We start from the raw sequence: 16,367 nt of genomic DNA, 5'->3' as shown, positions 1-16,367 counted from the left end.
GTCCTGTCTAGACAGGAGGACTCTCAGGATTAAGGAGGCTGGACTTTAGGGCGGTGTAATGTCATGCTATGGCTCACTGCTGGTTTGCTGGCCTCCAGCTGCATTATACATCTGGTTCAGCGGAAGGAAGCTCGTTTCAGCCTCAGGGGCCTGAATGTCAGTGAAGCAGAGGGTCCTGCCGGCTGTCCCAAGGAGCAGCTGCTCAGCAAAGCCACCCCAGTGGCTTTGTTCCCTGCCCCGACCTGAAAATAATTGCAGAGCAGCATGATTACATCTGCCAGGAGAAGGGAAATTAAATTGATTCTAAAGTGTTTACCCAGACTGTGGCAAAGCTCTTTGTTTCTGTTAACACCTATTTACTTTGAGAGCTAATTATGATTTTTGAACAAGCAGAACCTCACAGGATCCCGGCTCCTCTGCGTGTCTGAGGAAGCTGACCATGCTCAAGGAAAGTAGATTTGCTCCCGTCTCAGTGCTGCCTTTACAGTGCAGTTCGCACTGCTGCCACCTTGACTGATCCAAATACAATGAGGGGAGACCAGCCAGGGACCCTGGGCCACAGGCTACATGAGAAAGGCCAGCACATGGGTATTTCAAACCATCAGCATTTTCCCTGCCCTAGTGGGCAGGCAGCCAGGGCTCAGCTGTGAACTGGATTTTCTCATATGCTTTGTTTGTTGAAGTTAAAAAAATACCAAATCCCACTAAACATCTCATGTGCCATTAACCCTTTCTGAAGCTGATGCTTCAGCCAAAACCCCTCCTTGTCCCATCCCCCGTATGTCAGAGGTGCAGGTACAACAGTCTGCAGTTTAATTTCTCACAAACCAGTGCGTGTGCCCATGCAGTGAGCATGTCCTTGCAGGAGTCCTGTGCAAGGATTAGTTATTTTGAAGGAGTCAATAACTTTATTAACTTTATGTCAATTTACTGTGCCACCCCCAGCACCTCCCTGGAGCTCCTCTTCTACCTCCTCCATGGAAAAGGGGCTTTCAGGGGCTTGGATTTGTGGGTGCTGACCAAACGTGGGTGGGAGTTTAAAAGCTTATTCATGCACATCTTTAATGGCCCTGTGCTAGAGGTTTAACCCAGACATGAAACGAGGGAAGGGAATATTTGTGTGTAAATAGATGTCCTTGTGCTGAGCTGAAAGCTCCCTCCACTTGGAGAGGGTGAGGAAGGCGTGGGAAAAGGATGGCATGGGCTCCTGCCCTTATGAGTTGTGTCTGGCAGCAGTAGCCTCTCCCATCCAGTCCAGGCATGTTACCTTCTTTTTTTTTTCTTTTTTTTTTTTTTTTTTTTCTTTTTTTTTTTTTGGTCCAACTGGGATTTAATTTCTTTTATTTATTTCTCTGCTTTCTGTCAGGGAGTTGCTCCAGGGCAGTTCTGGGTTCTGGCTAACTCCCCACTCCATCTTCAAGGCGTGGCATTGGTATTTTACATCATGACAGGGAACAATCCCAGCAATGTCTTGCTGAACATGGGTCAGGGCTGAGCATTAAAGTTTAATGGAGATGTTCTCTCCTTCCTCCTTCAACTCAGACACGCTCATTCTAGCAATTTAGTGGATCAGCCTCTGGATACCAGTCACTTTCTGCTCACACTGGAGAGAACTGCACCTCACATGCCTGGGTGTCTTTGGCTTGGTTCTGCCCCAGACCCTCCACCAGTTGCCCCATTCCAGCCCATGACAGCAAATTTATTGCTCTCACTTGACTTGCTTTGGCTGGAGGTCCTATATGGGCCACAGGCTGGTTGCCCCCCAGCCTGCTGCCTGCAAGTCTGTGTTATGAGCCCATCTGCTGCTCTTGCACACTCCTCACTTCTCTCCCAAAAACATATTTGTCCTAGCAACAGGCCAGTGATACCTCCAGCCCCATCAATTCCTTGTAGGCGGGTTTGCCTGGGTGTTTGCCCAACAAAGGGAACTCAAGATGGACCTGAGAAGAAAGCAACAGAGATACCCCTGAAGACTTGTTGGGAGAATAGGAGCTGCCCAAAACACAATGAAGAGGCTGTGGGCTGCAAGACTAGAGTGAACCCAAGTTTGAACATTATGCACCACCCACCTCTCTCAAACACTCCCAAGTCACCAGTGTTCCCCATCTCTGCATGCAGGAGCAGGGCATCAGGGAGCACGTGCAAGGTGACAGTTCCTGCATTCCTGCCACCACTGCCTCTTCCATGGCCAGGAAGAACCAATGCAGAGGGGAAATACACAAGACCAGGTACTGCCTTGCTATAGTGCCTAGCATATGCCTCCTTCCTTCCCTACTTGTGCCCTGGAGGAGTTACAAGCCCAGAGACCAGCCAGGGAGTGTGCAGAGGCTGAGGAAGGTGGGATGAGAAATGGGGGCAAGGAGGGATATGTTGGGGTGTCCTTGTGTCCCTGACAGCACCCAGGCCCTGCTGTGTGTTGTTTTGGGATCTGCAGGCAGCACTGCCACCTAAGGGCAACAGAGCAGGCAGCCCCTTGTGGAGCCTTGTCCCCTCATAACTTTGTAGAATTATAGAATGCTTTGGGTTGGAGGTGACCTTAAAGATCATCCAGTTCCAACCCCTCACCATGGACAGGGACACCTTCCACTACACCAGGTTGCTCAAAGCCCCATCCAACCTGGGCTGGAACACTTCCAGGGATTAGGCATCCACAACTTCTCTGTGCAACATGTGCCAGTGCCTCACCACCCTCACAGGAAAGAATTTCTTCCTAATATATAATTTAAACCTGCCTCCTGTCAGTTTAAATTTATTCCCCCTTGTACCACTTGACTTATTAGCTTCTGTTGCCACAAGTCAGTTGGTCTTGACTGCATCTTTAAGCCCTGGTATGAGTTGTACTTGGATATCAGCTCACATGGGGGCCAGTCTGTCTCCTGGCAGACAGTACAGCAGGCAATGAACAAGAGGATGTTTGAGTTGAGCTTGACCATGGGCTGGACAGGGCATATCTGGTTGGATTCTCTCCAGATATCTCACCTTCCTATCTTTGTTCACCTACCAAAAGACCTAATATCCGCTGCCCATTTGGGACTGGGAGGTAGCTTGTGTTGGGGCAGGAATGTGGAGCCTTGAGCCCTGTACTCTGACCTGCTGTCCCACCATACATACAGATGCAGCCTTTTCCTCAGTGTTCCCATCAATACTTTCAGCACTCCGTGTAAAGGAACTCCTTCTTTTAAAACACCTATGTCACATCTAGATCTGCTGGTTGCACATCTCAAGGGCATTTGGATCAGACCCCCCTCATACTTTTCTTCCGTGTTCTGAGTGTTCCTAACAAGGGAAACAGCACTGGCTGCAGGTTTACTCTGGAGGACAAATGCAGATGTCATATCTCGGCCCCAGGTTTGACCCAGCCTCTCTGGAATAGGTAGGGGAGACCTGGTGGCCCAAACTTTGCACCAGGCTCATGGCTAAACTTCAGGTGCATGCAAGCACCTTCTTGCCAAAGTCACAGTTCATTCCTTAGCCTTCCTGCCACTTTAAATTTGTTCCAAACTTCCCTGACCCTGGTTTTCCTGCTCCACAAACAGCAAGTTATTTTAAGATCTGACACTGTTCAGCTTTTATTTCTGTGTAAACAATACTGGAGATGGAGTGGTATTGGCACAAAGGAGCAGCTTGAGAGCAGTTAACTGCCTGCTGTCTTTTCCCCCCTTTTTTCCTCTTTCTCTCTGGAGATAAGCTAACTGTGGTACTGATGAGTCTGCTGAAGAGCAGAGCACCACTAATGACCTGGAATTTGCTTCCTAGAAGACAGAAACGGGGAGATCCTTGCTGGTCTCTACCAGCTGGTCAGAGTGTCCTTGCTGTGATTCCCCTGGCAGTTTGGAGAAAGAACTGGTGCCACTAAGAGTGAGACATGTTTGGGTGGTTGTAGTCTGTCCATTTCTTGGGAGAAAATGAAAAAATATGTCTAGAATGAAGCTGATCATTTGCACCCTGAAAGTGGCCATTTCTTTCCCTTGGTTCTCCAAGGAAGTAGGACTGATGAGCTCAGGTCTCCACTTTCTTCTAAAACTCATCCCACCTGTCTCAGGATTGCTATCAAGGCCTTTGCAATTAAGCTGGATCTTCAATGATTTCATTTTCATAATTTCATTTACACCAGACAACAATCAACCCCTGCTAATCTTCCATACCTTATTCCTCTAGCTGTACTCTGCTCTGCAGCATGCTAGGTTCCCAGAGACATTGCAGGACCAGAGTCAAGACTGCACTGCTGTGGTGGTCACTGTCCTTGATACCAAGAGGAAGTTTTCCTGCCCATATAAGTGCCAAGAAAAGGACTGAGGCAAGGATGCAGAAGATTTTAGCAAGGGAAAGGGTCTTAAGGTACCTACATGATTAGAAAACCAAGCCTCTGGCTTCAGGACATCTGATGTAATAAAATTTCTGACATTTGCAATGCTTAGACCAAGACTTTCTTCATAGTTTGGGTTTTGGAAATTTAGGAATGTTTAGGATTTTCTTATTTTTATTGTGACTGTAGACATTTTGAAGAGGTAACTGAAAAAAATCCAGAAGATATGTGAGCCTTGTTTTTGCAAACCCATAACTCTGCCATTCAGAGAGTCCATTGGAAGACAAGCATTTGTTGAGCCTCCTTTGGCCATACCCAGCACTGATGGGAACTGGCAGAGGATGCAGCTGTTTGTGGGAGCACAAGGTTTATAGGCAAAAAATGCTCTTATCTCGCTGCAAATAATAAAACCATCAACCAGCAATAAAAAAAAAATTATGCTCAGCTTTCAAGAAGGACAAACAGCCAAGTACTCCAGCTCTTCTTGACTGTTTCCCAGCTGGCGCCCAGCTCAAGGGTATCCAACTGGCCTCTTCTGAAGATAAATACAGAGCTGGAGGACTGGGGCCTTTGGGGAAAATCTTGCCCTTTTCTGGCCAAAGTCCCACTGGTTTAGCTGAACTGAGGCTGGGATTTGAGCTGGGAGAGAAGGAAGAAATGTGAAGTTCAAAAGCATTGCCCAGCTTTTCCAGCACAGGTTTCCTAGCAGAGATTGAAAAGCTGTGTTCACATCTCAGCCCTGGGCAGGGCTGTCTCCTGGCCTGGCACCCAGAATCAGAAACCCATTTAACATAATTCTTTGGTTTGTAATTGGCTTATATGGCTACGAGCCCTGTCAGATGAGCTCTGTTAGTTTAATGGGCACAGAGGAATTTTTAGGGTGACTTACTGACCGTGGAAAAATGAGCATGGCAGACGGTATCAGCAGTGCATCAAAAAACAAAACCATGCAAAGCCCTTGGAAACAAAAACAGCTGATGGACTTGGAGTGAAGTGACACTGTTTGAGCAGAACTGAAGGAGAGAGGCATTTTTGGGTGTCAGCCAACTAAGAGGAAAGTCATAGTCAGATTCGCCTGCATTTATATTTCCCAGAGGGGTCTTGGGACTGTTGTAGCCTGTGTGCCCCAGTCATGCACTTTGGGATTTATGGGGCTGCCACGAATCTGTGTCTGCAGAGTTTCTCAGGCATCAGGGCAGGACACACATCTGCAGGTGATGCCCAATACGTAGGAACCAGGCTGGGAAATGCAATGGACAGAAAACCCAAAAATGCAAGTGCAAGCAGGCTGGACAAGGGAAAAAAATCACCATTGCAAAGGATAATTTTCTGGCAGTTTTTCACAATGTGATACCTATTTCCTCATTTCTTCCCTCCATACATTTCCCATTGTTCCCTCCAAAGCTTTGAGAGGGACATGGTTTTATATGCCCTGCGCACTGCTTTGTAAAACCTGATAAAAGCCAGGACAGATTTAGACTCTCATTTCCCAAACCACAATGCCTGTTTGTTTGCTGGTTTGTATTGCTTTATATTTCCAATTAAAACCAAGCCTGAGCAAAGGGAAAGCTTTCTAAAGCCTTTAAAGCCTCCACGTGAAGGCACATGGAGCAGGAAGGAGACATGAAGGTGTCGATTCCTGTGAACTTTCCATGACACCAGTCAGGGTTTGTTTGCAGACTGATTTTTATTTATGAATGCAGTAGCATTTATTACTGATTTTATCTGTAAAGATGGCATTTCTTCCCTAGATGGTTTCTATGCCTCAGTTATAATTACTGCCTACTCCTCAAACATACTTTTGATTTATTTATTGTGGTACAATACCAGAGCTGTAATACTGGCAATTACTTAGGGCTGCAGGGCTTACACCTGATCCAGGGATGCCCTCCTTCCACATCCCAACTCCCACCAGGATGGTGAGAACATCTCTAAGGCTCCATCACAGTGTAGATGTAGCCAAGAAACATACCTTCTGCTAAGCCAGGTGCTGCACAAGCACTGAGAAGAAAGGCAGCCTCTGCTTGAAAGGATTCATCACTAGGGCACAGTACAGATGTGTTTGGTGCATCTTTTATCCTGCCTGTAGCCATTTGCTGCCAGAGGCACATCAGCAATGGTGCCTGTTCCCTCCAAGCTGGGAATGGTCTTTAAAAGTATGCTTGGTCACAGCTCCTGAAAAACGTGTTTAAAAATGAGACTGTCCAGGAAAATTAGATGTTCTGTATCTCTTCTGTTCCCCACTTGCCTACAATCAGCTGCTTCTCTGTGGGATTCAGACGCAGAAGGGAGTTACAGTTTCCACAAGATATCCAAGGACCATCTTTGCCATTTTTCCATGCTAATCACTTTAAGCCACAGAGGATGAAGCAAATACTTAAAGCTGTGTGAAAAAAAAGAAGCCCAGCCCCACAAAAAAGCCAACAAAACCCACCAACCTGAGTCTTCATCCTTGGAGATACTCAAAACCTGGCTGGACACAGTCCTGACCTGCTGTAGCTGCCCCTGCACTCCTCTGGGTAAAAAACCTTTTCCTAATAGCCAACCTAAACCTCATATCAAGCACTTACTGGGGATGTAGCTTCCTTTCATACTTACTGGGTTGTTGTCACATGCCAAGGAATGTGACCGGTTTGCACCTTTGATTGATAGCCACCCTTTATATCTGCTTATTAAAATGGAAAATAACATTTCACCTGAAAAATTTCATCATGTGCTCTCTCAGTTCCACATGACCTAATCCCATCCCGGCCAGCACAGCTGCTTGTGCCAAGTTTTGGTACGATTACCTTCCATCATTTCACTGCCAAACTGTCCCTGTGCGCTGTTGCTTTTGAAAGTAAGCTGGAGTGGAGTGACTCATTACAATTGCCTTTTTTTTTTTTTTTCCATAACTGACAATGAATCCTCTTTTTGAAGTGTTGGACAGGTGTCTGGGCACTCACAAATACTTCATCACCTGTAAAAGTGTACTGAATGGCTGTGGGCTGCCTGTGGCTCCATCCTCACCTTCATCTCTGCCCATCACCTGCCCTGCCAAGCACCACCTTGTTTGACATTGCTATATGTGTAATCCCTCCCCTCAAGCCTGCATGTGCTCTGCACAGACTAAACCTTGATATAAAGCCTTTATGATGATAATTATTTTTGCTGGCTTGCCATGATGGTTCATATTGCTCTCCAGTGAGTCATGATGAAGTCTTTCAAATACCCACTTGAAATCCATAAATTCTGTGATTTATCTTTCTGCTACTTGATGGTTGCTTTGATGATTAGTGTTAGGGTCAAAGCCTGGTCAACACATGGTCTTCCAGCTGAAAACAAAAAGGGAACTGATAAAAAAAAGAGAGAGTTACTTTTTACATGGGCAGATAGGGATAGGACAAGGGGGAACAGTTTTAAACTAAAAGAGGCGAGAGTTAGACTAGATGTTATGAGGAAACCCTTTACTTGAGGGTGGTGAGGCACAGGTTTCCCAGAGACACTGTAGATGCCCAGATGGGGCAGTGTTTAAGGCCAGGTTGGATGAGGCTCTGAGCAACCTGGTCTAGTAGAAGGTGTCCCTGCCCGTGTTACAGAGTTGGAATTAGGTGGTCTTTAAGATCCCTTCCAACCCAAGGCATTCTATGATCCTATGAAAATGCTGCTTTCTTCTCTTGAGATTTGTCTGAAAAAAAGTCCTGATGAGCAAAGACTGTTTTTCCCAGGAAGCACTGTGGTATCTCTTAAGTCTTTACTTTGTTTTTTACTTTTTTTTTTTAAGTATCTCAATCTCAGTTTATTGACTCTTGTGGATTTTCCTCATCCCTGTGATTCTAAGAAAAGGGGGTGGACTTGTGATTTTCATTTGAAGCTCATTCATGCTTTTACAGCTTTATTACAGTTTTTAAATACCATTAGATCTCTTCTTTGGCATTGACATAACTCCTTCTGAGCATCTGAGATCCTGTTGTTTTTTATCTTATGCTCCAGAAACTCACTTCCACTATTTCTTCTACCTCTAAGAAGAACTCAAGAGTACAGGCTCGGAAATGCTTTGAGTTTCTTTGGCGTGATGTTAGAAGGACCACCCTGTCCTCTGCCCGAGTAACATTTTTATGGAGATAAATCCATGCTGTCCAAGTCTTGGGCAAACAGAGCTTTGTGCACTAAAAGATTCGCTGTCATCTCAGTGATGAGAAGACATGCTACAGGTCTGGTGTCTCATGGCGCCATCTGAAGGGAAGACCAACCTTGTGTTCCCAGAGCTGTATGATGCAGTGGTTTGTTTTACAGATAAAGTGGCTCAAAGAATTAGTATTGCCATGACTGCAAGGATGCCCTCGATCATATTAGATAATTTAAAATATTTGCTTTAATAAGGTTTATGAGCGATGAGCTGCCACACAAATGGGTTTTCCCTGTGGGTGCATTGCTGCATGAGTGGTCCCTGTGACGTTCTCGGATGTCTCCAGAGCAGTTGGAGTTGGGAGGTTGGAGCAGGCTGGCTTCTAGTCTGATCTAATCCCAGTAGTCTCTGCATTCCTGTGGTTGTAGCCAAAAGCCATTACATCCTGGCTAATTCTTCGCAGAATCTCTGGAGAAAAATGGGTCTAATGTCACCATTCCACTTTTCATCCCGTAGATGAAGGATGAAGATGGATCTCACCCAGATCTATCTCAGCAGCCAAATACACTAAGTTCAGACATGTGTCACATAAGTAATTAAAATCAAAAATTAAATAAATCCCATTCCTGTGAGGAAGAAGGAGTGCTCAGAAGTTGCCTATATGGAGTCAGAGCAATCTGGGGAAATGCTGTTCTTGCAGCAAGTGAAGCAGGTGACATGCCCAAAACAAACTCCCTTTAAAAGGCAGTGAAAATTCAGCATCTTCGTTTTCACTCCCTCTGGTATTCATTTTCATACTCTTTCAGTGTCAATTTTGATTCACACCTTTTCATTCTGAATTTGAATGAATTTCAGGAAAAAACAAGATTTGCACTTTCTCATCTAAAAGCACATGGTGATGATTTTCAGTCGAAGAGGGGCAATCTGCCCCCAAAAATGATCTGCTCTGATCAGAATGAATTGAAATACCTTGACCTTCTCCCCTTTTACTTAAAATTCACTTTTATCCTCTGAAGGTTTCTTGTAATTTCTGGCTTCAAACGATCCCTTGGCAAGCTCCTATTTTGATTAAATGGCATTTTCCAGCTGGAGGATGTCAGAAGATTTTCAGCTGGCTCTAAGCCAAGCATGAAGCACCAGGCAAGGCACTGGGCAAGAAGATGTGGATTTTGCTCTGGATGCTGGTTCCAGCTGTGGTGGGTGCACGGATGGGTGAGCTGCAAGGGGCGTAATGTCATCTAGTGCTTCTGGCTTTTATGAATGGGCCTACCGCACTGTGAGCTGGTTTGAGCAAGGAAGAGGAGGGTGAGGAAATGCTGAGTAAGCCCATGGGATGGTTCCCAACCCATGAGCAAGAATCAGAGCAGGGATGGTTTGCTCTGGTCTTTGGATGCCAGTGGATGCTTTGTACCTGAGTCAGGCAATGAATGCCAAAATCCAAAACTGTTACCATGAAGGAGATTGGGATAAATCTCCCTTACCTGAGTCTCCTGAGGACCAAGCTATACATTATGCTCCATTGCTCCACTGAATGCAGCTCTACTGCTGCTATGTGTTAAAAATAACAAAAAAAACAGCCCATGCTTTAGTGCACAGGGTTCAAACAGCAACATCCATGCTGGAAGTTTGCTCTGATTCTCAGTGCAGAAATATCCAGCGGGGAGAGACTTGCTTGTGCATGACCAGATGTGATGGGGAGACGGAGGGTGTCCAGGTGGAAACACTCATGCACAGGGAAAAGAAAAACAAGAAGGAGCTGAACTGATGGTGACCAAAGTCTATCAGAATGTTAAGCCCAGTGGGATTGAGGACTCCAGCCCACTGTGCATCTCCTTTAGCCACCCTCACCTCTTTCTTGGGGTGGTCCTGCAAGGGCATAAGCCATGGCAGATGGGGAAGGTGGGGACAGGGACACTACTGCAACTGACCCTAATACAAAATCGCTTGTGGGAGGAGCTGCCAGCCCTGTGTTTCTGAGTGCAAATACCACTCCAAAGTATTGCACTGCTTTCAACCCACTCCAGTTCTTGCCTTTGGCAGAGGCTGCACTCCCCACTCCCTGCCAAACCAGTACAGATGTTTTAACACCCACCAGAACCCAGCTAATTACAAGCAGAATCAAAAGGCTGGTCAGAGTTGTTTTCTTTTAATTGCCTGAACTCTAAGCCATTCTCAAGCGAGATGCTTCCCACTTTCTGACATTGCTTTCAAAGACATTTTTGTGGGACACGTTGCTAATACTCATTTTATGATTAGGAGAGTGTCTAGAAGCCCCAGCCAGGATGAATATCACACCATGTCTGCTGATGTAATGGTTACCACAGAGTGAAACAAGTGCAGGGAAGATGAGTACAACATCTGGGAAAACACTTTCCTGGGAAATTAGAGCTAATTTCTAACCAGTAGCTTTTCAGCCATGGCATTGCAAAGCTCAGCTCATTTTCAAATGGGTTTGGGGAGTGGAACAGAACCATGTGATCAGCTGGTGGGCACAGGTCAGAGAATGCTGCAGGTCCTTTGCATCCTAGATCCTCATGGGACACAGTGCTTACCATGGAGAGATTGTGAGCAGCTGAGATAAAGGAAGCAGCAGCATTTCCTGTTGAACAGAGGGAAGCCAGTAACAAACACTTTCTTCCTGGTCTGTGCTTGTACAACCCTGAGATACAGGAGTGTGGCCCATGATGAGAAGCTTGGCTCTCTCAGACCAGTTTGCAAACAGCCAGGTTTGAGTTTAACAGACAAGAACTGATTCAGCATCAATGAAACCAGTTGTCACATGTGTCTGCCCTGAGGCCACTTAGAAAGCATCTGTGGGGAGGAGGACCAAGAAAACCTTCTCAGGCATCCCTTTTCATGAGCCACATCATGTCTTCTCATCTTTTTTCCATCAGGATGCTTTGAGGTCCTCCTGGATGTGCAGGTAAATTTTGTCCTTACATTTGTCATCACTTGACTGTTTGGGAAGGAACTGACCAGCACAAGCTCACCAACCACAGTGGGATCAGGCTGTTTTCATATCTTTCCCCTCAATCCCTGATGCAAAATTCCTTGTCCGCCATACTCAGACATGAAAATTTCCATCCAACGTTATTCCAGTTCATTTCTGGTTGCTGTGGAGACCAATTTAAATGAAACTCTAGTATTTTGAAAGAGAATATGAATCTAAGTCGTTTGCCATGCAAGGTCCCATGCTAATAGTATTAGCATATTATTTGATTATGGTGATGTGCAGGGAATAAATTCCAAGTCCTTTTGCCATCATTGCATCTTAAAAGAAGAGGAAGAGAAAAACCTCTGGGCTTTAACCGATACGGAAGACCTTTACTGCATGTGAACTCCTGATTTCTGAATGCATAAAGCTTTGAGGGGGTCACAGGCATTTTTAACCTCATGGCAATGTGAATAGCTTGCTGGAAAGGACCTTTTCTTTCTCTGCTTCCACTGAGCACTGTTAGTAGACTGTCTGATGGGCAGGACTTGGGTTTTTAATGATGGGCAGAAAAATCCTGGATGGCTTTTTGAGCTGTCTGCATTTTTCCTGAAATGCTGGTGTTGCAGAACCCATCAAGAGAGCAGCTGGCAAGGTGCAATCCTCCCATTGCTTATACAGATTTTTTCTTCTTGCGTTTTGCCCTCTAATATCTTGCGAATGACATTGCCTTCAGGATTTCTTCAGATGATCCCAGTATGTGGACAGCGTATGCCCATGCCCCAAATGAAAAAAAAAAAAAAAAAAAAAAAAAAACAAACAAAAAAACACATGGAAAACTGTTGCAGATAGGCTTGTTTTGAAAGAAGAGGTTGCAGAGATGAAAAAAGGAAGCTTACTTCCAGAAAGAAAAAAAACAAAAACAAAAACAAAACAAAAAAAAAAAAAAAAAAAAAAAAAAAAAAAAAAAAAACAAACAAAAAAAAAAACCAAAAAAAACCCAAAAACAAACAAGTCTACACCCCTACAAGCATGTTTTCTGGAGCTGGACTGATTCTTGCTTGCATTGACTTCTGGGCTGCTTTGTGGCTGGTTCAGGGACACAATATTGTGTCCATGAGGGTTAATGACTTCTTCTGTCTCCTCTCTGGAATTTTGCAGGACTGGGCATGATGGGCTCACCTGAAGCTGTGTGAGAGATGTGAAGCTCTTCTGCAGCCACCTGTCCTCAGCATTACCCCTTACCCCTGCACCACAGCTACCACCTCCCTTTTAACTCATCAGCTAAAATACCACCCACAGAGCAAAAATAACATTAATCTTATATAGACAAGAGAAAAACAGAGTCAAACTCCTTCAGTTAGGTCGTATGCAGGAGTGCAAATGCACCCATAAAGAAGGGAACTCTGAGAGGAGAAATTTGGGGGTTCTTTTTTTTTCCCAAGCTTTGGCTTGCTGAACAAGGATAAAGCAGACCCATAACAATGTTGGTGTTTTATTGACTCCCTGACAAACTGGGAGTTATAATGTTTCTTCCCTCAAGGTAAGGTGAGATCGAAATAAATTACTTTTGTAAAGAGCCGGGAATGGCAGTTCTTCTATAATACAAAGTGCAAATATTTGGGCCTCTTGTGCGCTGCCTTGAATAGAAATGGTCCTAAATCATGCATAAGTAAAATGGGTTCACATTTTCTCCTAGTGAAAGTTTTTCTCTGCTATCCTGGAACATTAAAGACCTCCGCTCCCACTGTCTATAAAAAGGGCTATAAAATTTAAAGTGAGCTGTTAAGAAGCCCTGTCAGGGATTAGACCAGGATTCATTCTTTCTCCTCCACCCCTGCTAAGTGAGGCGTGCACTCATGTTTGCTCAGGCAAAGAGAGGTTCCCACATACTGCTTGCAGTGAATGATAAAAGGATGAGGAAAAATTTGTTCAGGACCTAAAAGCAAGTTTTTCCTGGGCTAGCAGAAGTCAGTGGTGCATCAGCTTTTGGACTTTTTTATGACATATTGGACTGCAGTGCTTGGGTGAGACTGCTCTAGAGTGATTTCCAAGGGAAAACTGGGTTAAGAGGTGCCAAAATCATTAGTCATCATCATCATCATAAATAGTAATAACCAATTTTAATAACCAATAATAATATCCAGTGCAATCATCTGAAACAGGATGCCAGAGCTTCATGTCACACAGTAAGAGAGCTGGTTTGATCCTGAGCCATCATGAGTCTGCCTTTGGGAAAAAAAAAAAAAACAAAAAAAAAAAAACCAAAACCATTTCTCATATAAACATGTCATCTCTTTCTATAGCTCTTCATTTTCAACAGCTTCAACCCTCTCCTGCAGCATTGGCCTCCACAGACTGTTTGTACCTGCAGACAGACTTGCTAAGGATGCCCCTGTCATCTGCCAGAATCACATGTGCCACTCACAGACAGAAAGCAGCTAATTCTACACATCCCCATTGCCTCGGTTTTGTCACCTTATATACTTACCCTGACAAAGGCAAGAATACCCACCTTGAGACCACTTTGTGGTTTTTACAGTTGCACCACATCATCTTTGCCCTTTTCCTCTGTTCCAGCCCTTTCTTTATACCATTTAATCAGATGGGTTTTGCATCCCCTGAACAGATTGGTTTTGTAATATCAGAAATGATGATCCATGAAGCAGAGCAGGATGAGGTTAGTTCCATGCAGCAAGCGAGGCTCAGCCCAGCCTGTGCTGCCACTCTGGGACTGTCCTTCATCCCTAGCTGTGGGTCATTGTCCCACTCCAGGACTCTCAGACGAGGGTGTCCCATGTGGGATGCTCAAGGGCACACATAAGCCACATTTGTGAGCATCCACCTTCATCTGCTTTTATCTTGAAGCACTGAAACCCTTATAACAAAAATAAATAGGTGCACACCACACATCCCAGTCTGGCCAAATGTTAGACTTCCAAGTATTGACATGAGTATTGAGCTCCACCATCAAGTGGCAGATTTGCTCTTTGGATGGTAACTGCCATGTCCAGGACATGTTGATATGAAACAGAGATGGGTTGCTGTCACCAAGGGGTATTTCTCAGGGTAGGGATGGGACTTGGGGCACAGCCTTATCTTGCAGAACCAAACCTGTGTTCTCCAGGGGGAAGCATTGCATTGTTTCTGTTTCAGTCTCTCTCCCTTCTGCCCCTTTGTCCTTCAAATAATTGATTACTATTAAAATAAGTGAGATATATAATGATTTGAGGTCAGGACTTGGTTCCTTTCCCTCTCTTCTCAATCACTCTCTCTCCAGTGATTTTTCCCCCCATTTCCCTTGCTTCTCCAAAGAAAATGCTCTCACTTTGCCAGTATTTTTCAGTTGTTTCATACAAATGCAAGCACAGCACTGATACTAATGGAGAAAGGCTGTTTATTTATTGTCATCTTTTTCTCACTGTCACTCCCATAACTCTTTATTGGGTAATTGTCCCTATCCTGTGTCAAATGCTTAAATAATTGGGAAATTTCACTGTTCTCTATAGAGAAAACATAAGGAAACTAGCATAGGCTAAGTTTCATCATTTAGATCAGTGAAATTGTATAACTGAAACCATGCCCTCAGCCCGCTGTGCAGCAGACCCTTATCTGTAAAGGGGTGATGCTCCTCCTTTCCCTTGGCCAGACTGTCCTGACCAGTTTCCCAAAGCAAATGGAAATGAGCATCAGAAACTGGAAAGGAAAAGCTCAAAAGCCCTATGTCACTGTTGTCTCTCTACTCTTCAGCTCTTCTGCAGTCAGGGATGAAGCTGTGCCCTGCCCTCACTTTTGGGAAGCTCAACTGCCCCTGCTTGGCACCCAAAATTCAGGCAGTGATAAGAACTGGGGTGCCTGTGTCCATGCACACAGCTCTCCATTTTGAAGGAGAGGGGAAATTATCCATATCAGATGCTGTGTCCCATTAACCTGCTGGGGAAAACCTTTAGTGATCTGCCAGTGCATCCTCAGACTCACAACAGCTTTTCCAAATGCCATCCAGCTTGGAGGCGATAGGGAAAGCTCAGTAAATAAACCTTCCTCGGGTGCCATGCTCATCCTCATGGCATCCCAGGGCCTCTTGGCAGCACTGTGGTGTGTTGACTCATCCACTGGACATGTTGTTTGTTCCCTTTCTGCCAGGAGAAGCATGTGGATGGCTTGTTTTGGTAGGGTTGTTTGTCTTGTTTTAATTATTTCTTGGTGTTTGTGCATGAGGAGAGAGCTGGCAACAAAAGTGGGGGTGCAGGGAGTTTCCCATGAAGAAGATTCCCCCTCTTTTTTGCTAATAAATGATGGAACTGCTCCAAAGAGTGAGGAAGACGATGGTGCATGAGCATGATCTGCTCTGTGCCATCCTAGGGATTATTTCTAGTAGGTTTCTACTATTCCCTTGAGAAAGAAAATCTCATTTGCCACAAGTTTTAACTGGCACAAAATCAGCAGTGTGGTCCAAGGCACTTTGTGTTCAGAGCAGATCTGAGGAGCTCTTGTGGAGGTCTTGGACCAGTCCTTGCCAGTTTGGTGTTGGGGATCATGGGAGTTTTGTGCCCCTCAGGGATGCCAAGCAAGCCTGGCACCTTTGCTGCAATCAACAGGAGCACAGGAATTTATCCACAGCATCATGTGAAGATACAGGGAGCTGCAGTCCCAGCCTCTGCCTTCAGGTGGGGAAAGCTGATATTGTGGCTCCAGTGGAAAAGGACATTCAGAGCAACAATTTCCAAAGGAGGCTGAGTTATTATTTTGCTCAGATAAGCCCAGGAACACTGTGTGAAGCTATGTGCACACAGCAGTAGTTGAGTGCTCTGAGCAAGGGAATTCAGAACTGTCAACAAGGAGGGAATTACCGCTTTGGGGGATTGAAAACATTCATAAAAAATTCCTGGCACCCAGCCTAGTCCATCCCATTGCTGGCTGTGCTCACAGTTGTGGATTTTTGTTTTGAGGATGGATTTCCTAGCTTTTTTCCCCACTTTGCTGTAACACGTGGATAAAAAGGTGTATTTAACCTGGACTAG

The 16,367-nt window shown here is 45.0% G+C and overlaps 1 protein-coding gene across 7 annotated transcripts in view; it reads left to right on the top strand.

Annotated features, from left to right (window-relative positions):
• The window catches only part of GAB2 (GRB2 associated binding protein 2), a 92,684-nt gene that overhangs the window by 55,949 nt on the left and 20,368 nt on the right, over positions 1–16,367 (top strand). The window contains exon 2 of one of the 7 annotated variants that reach the window (XM_053935114.1): positions 2,119–2,228. The exons of the other annotated variants lie outside the window; for them this stretch is intronic. Coding sequence (XP_053791089.1) covers positions 2,119–2,228 — 110 coding nt within the window. The remainder of the gene's footprint in view (positions 1–2,118; positions 2,229–16,367) is intronic. 7 annotated transcript variants of the gene reach the window in all.

The sequence above is a fragment of the Vidua chalybeata genome, chromosome 2, assembly GCF_026979565.1.
Source record: "Vidua chalybeata isolate OUT-0048 chromosome 2, bVidCha1 merged haplotype, whole genome shotgun sequence".
NCBI classification, from domain to species: domain Eukaryota; kingdom Metazoa; phylum Chordata; class Aves; order Passeriformes; family Viduidae; genus Vidua; species Vidua chalybeata.
This window is presented reverse-complemented; position numbering and strand designations above follow the sequence as displayed.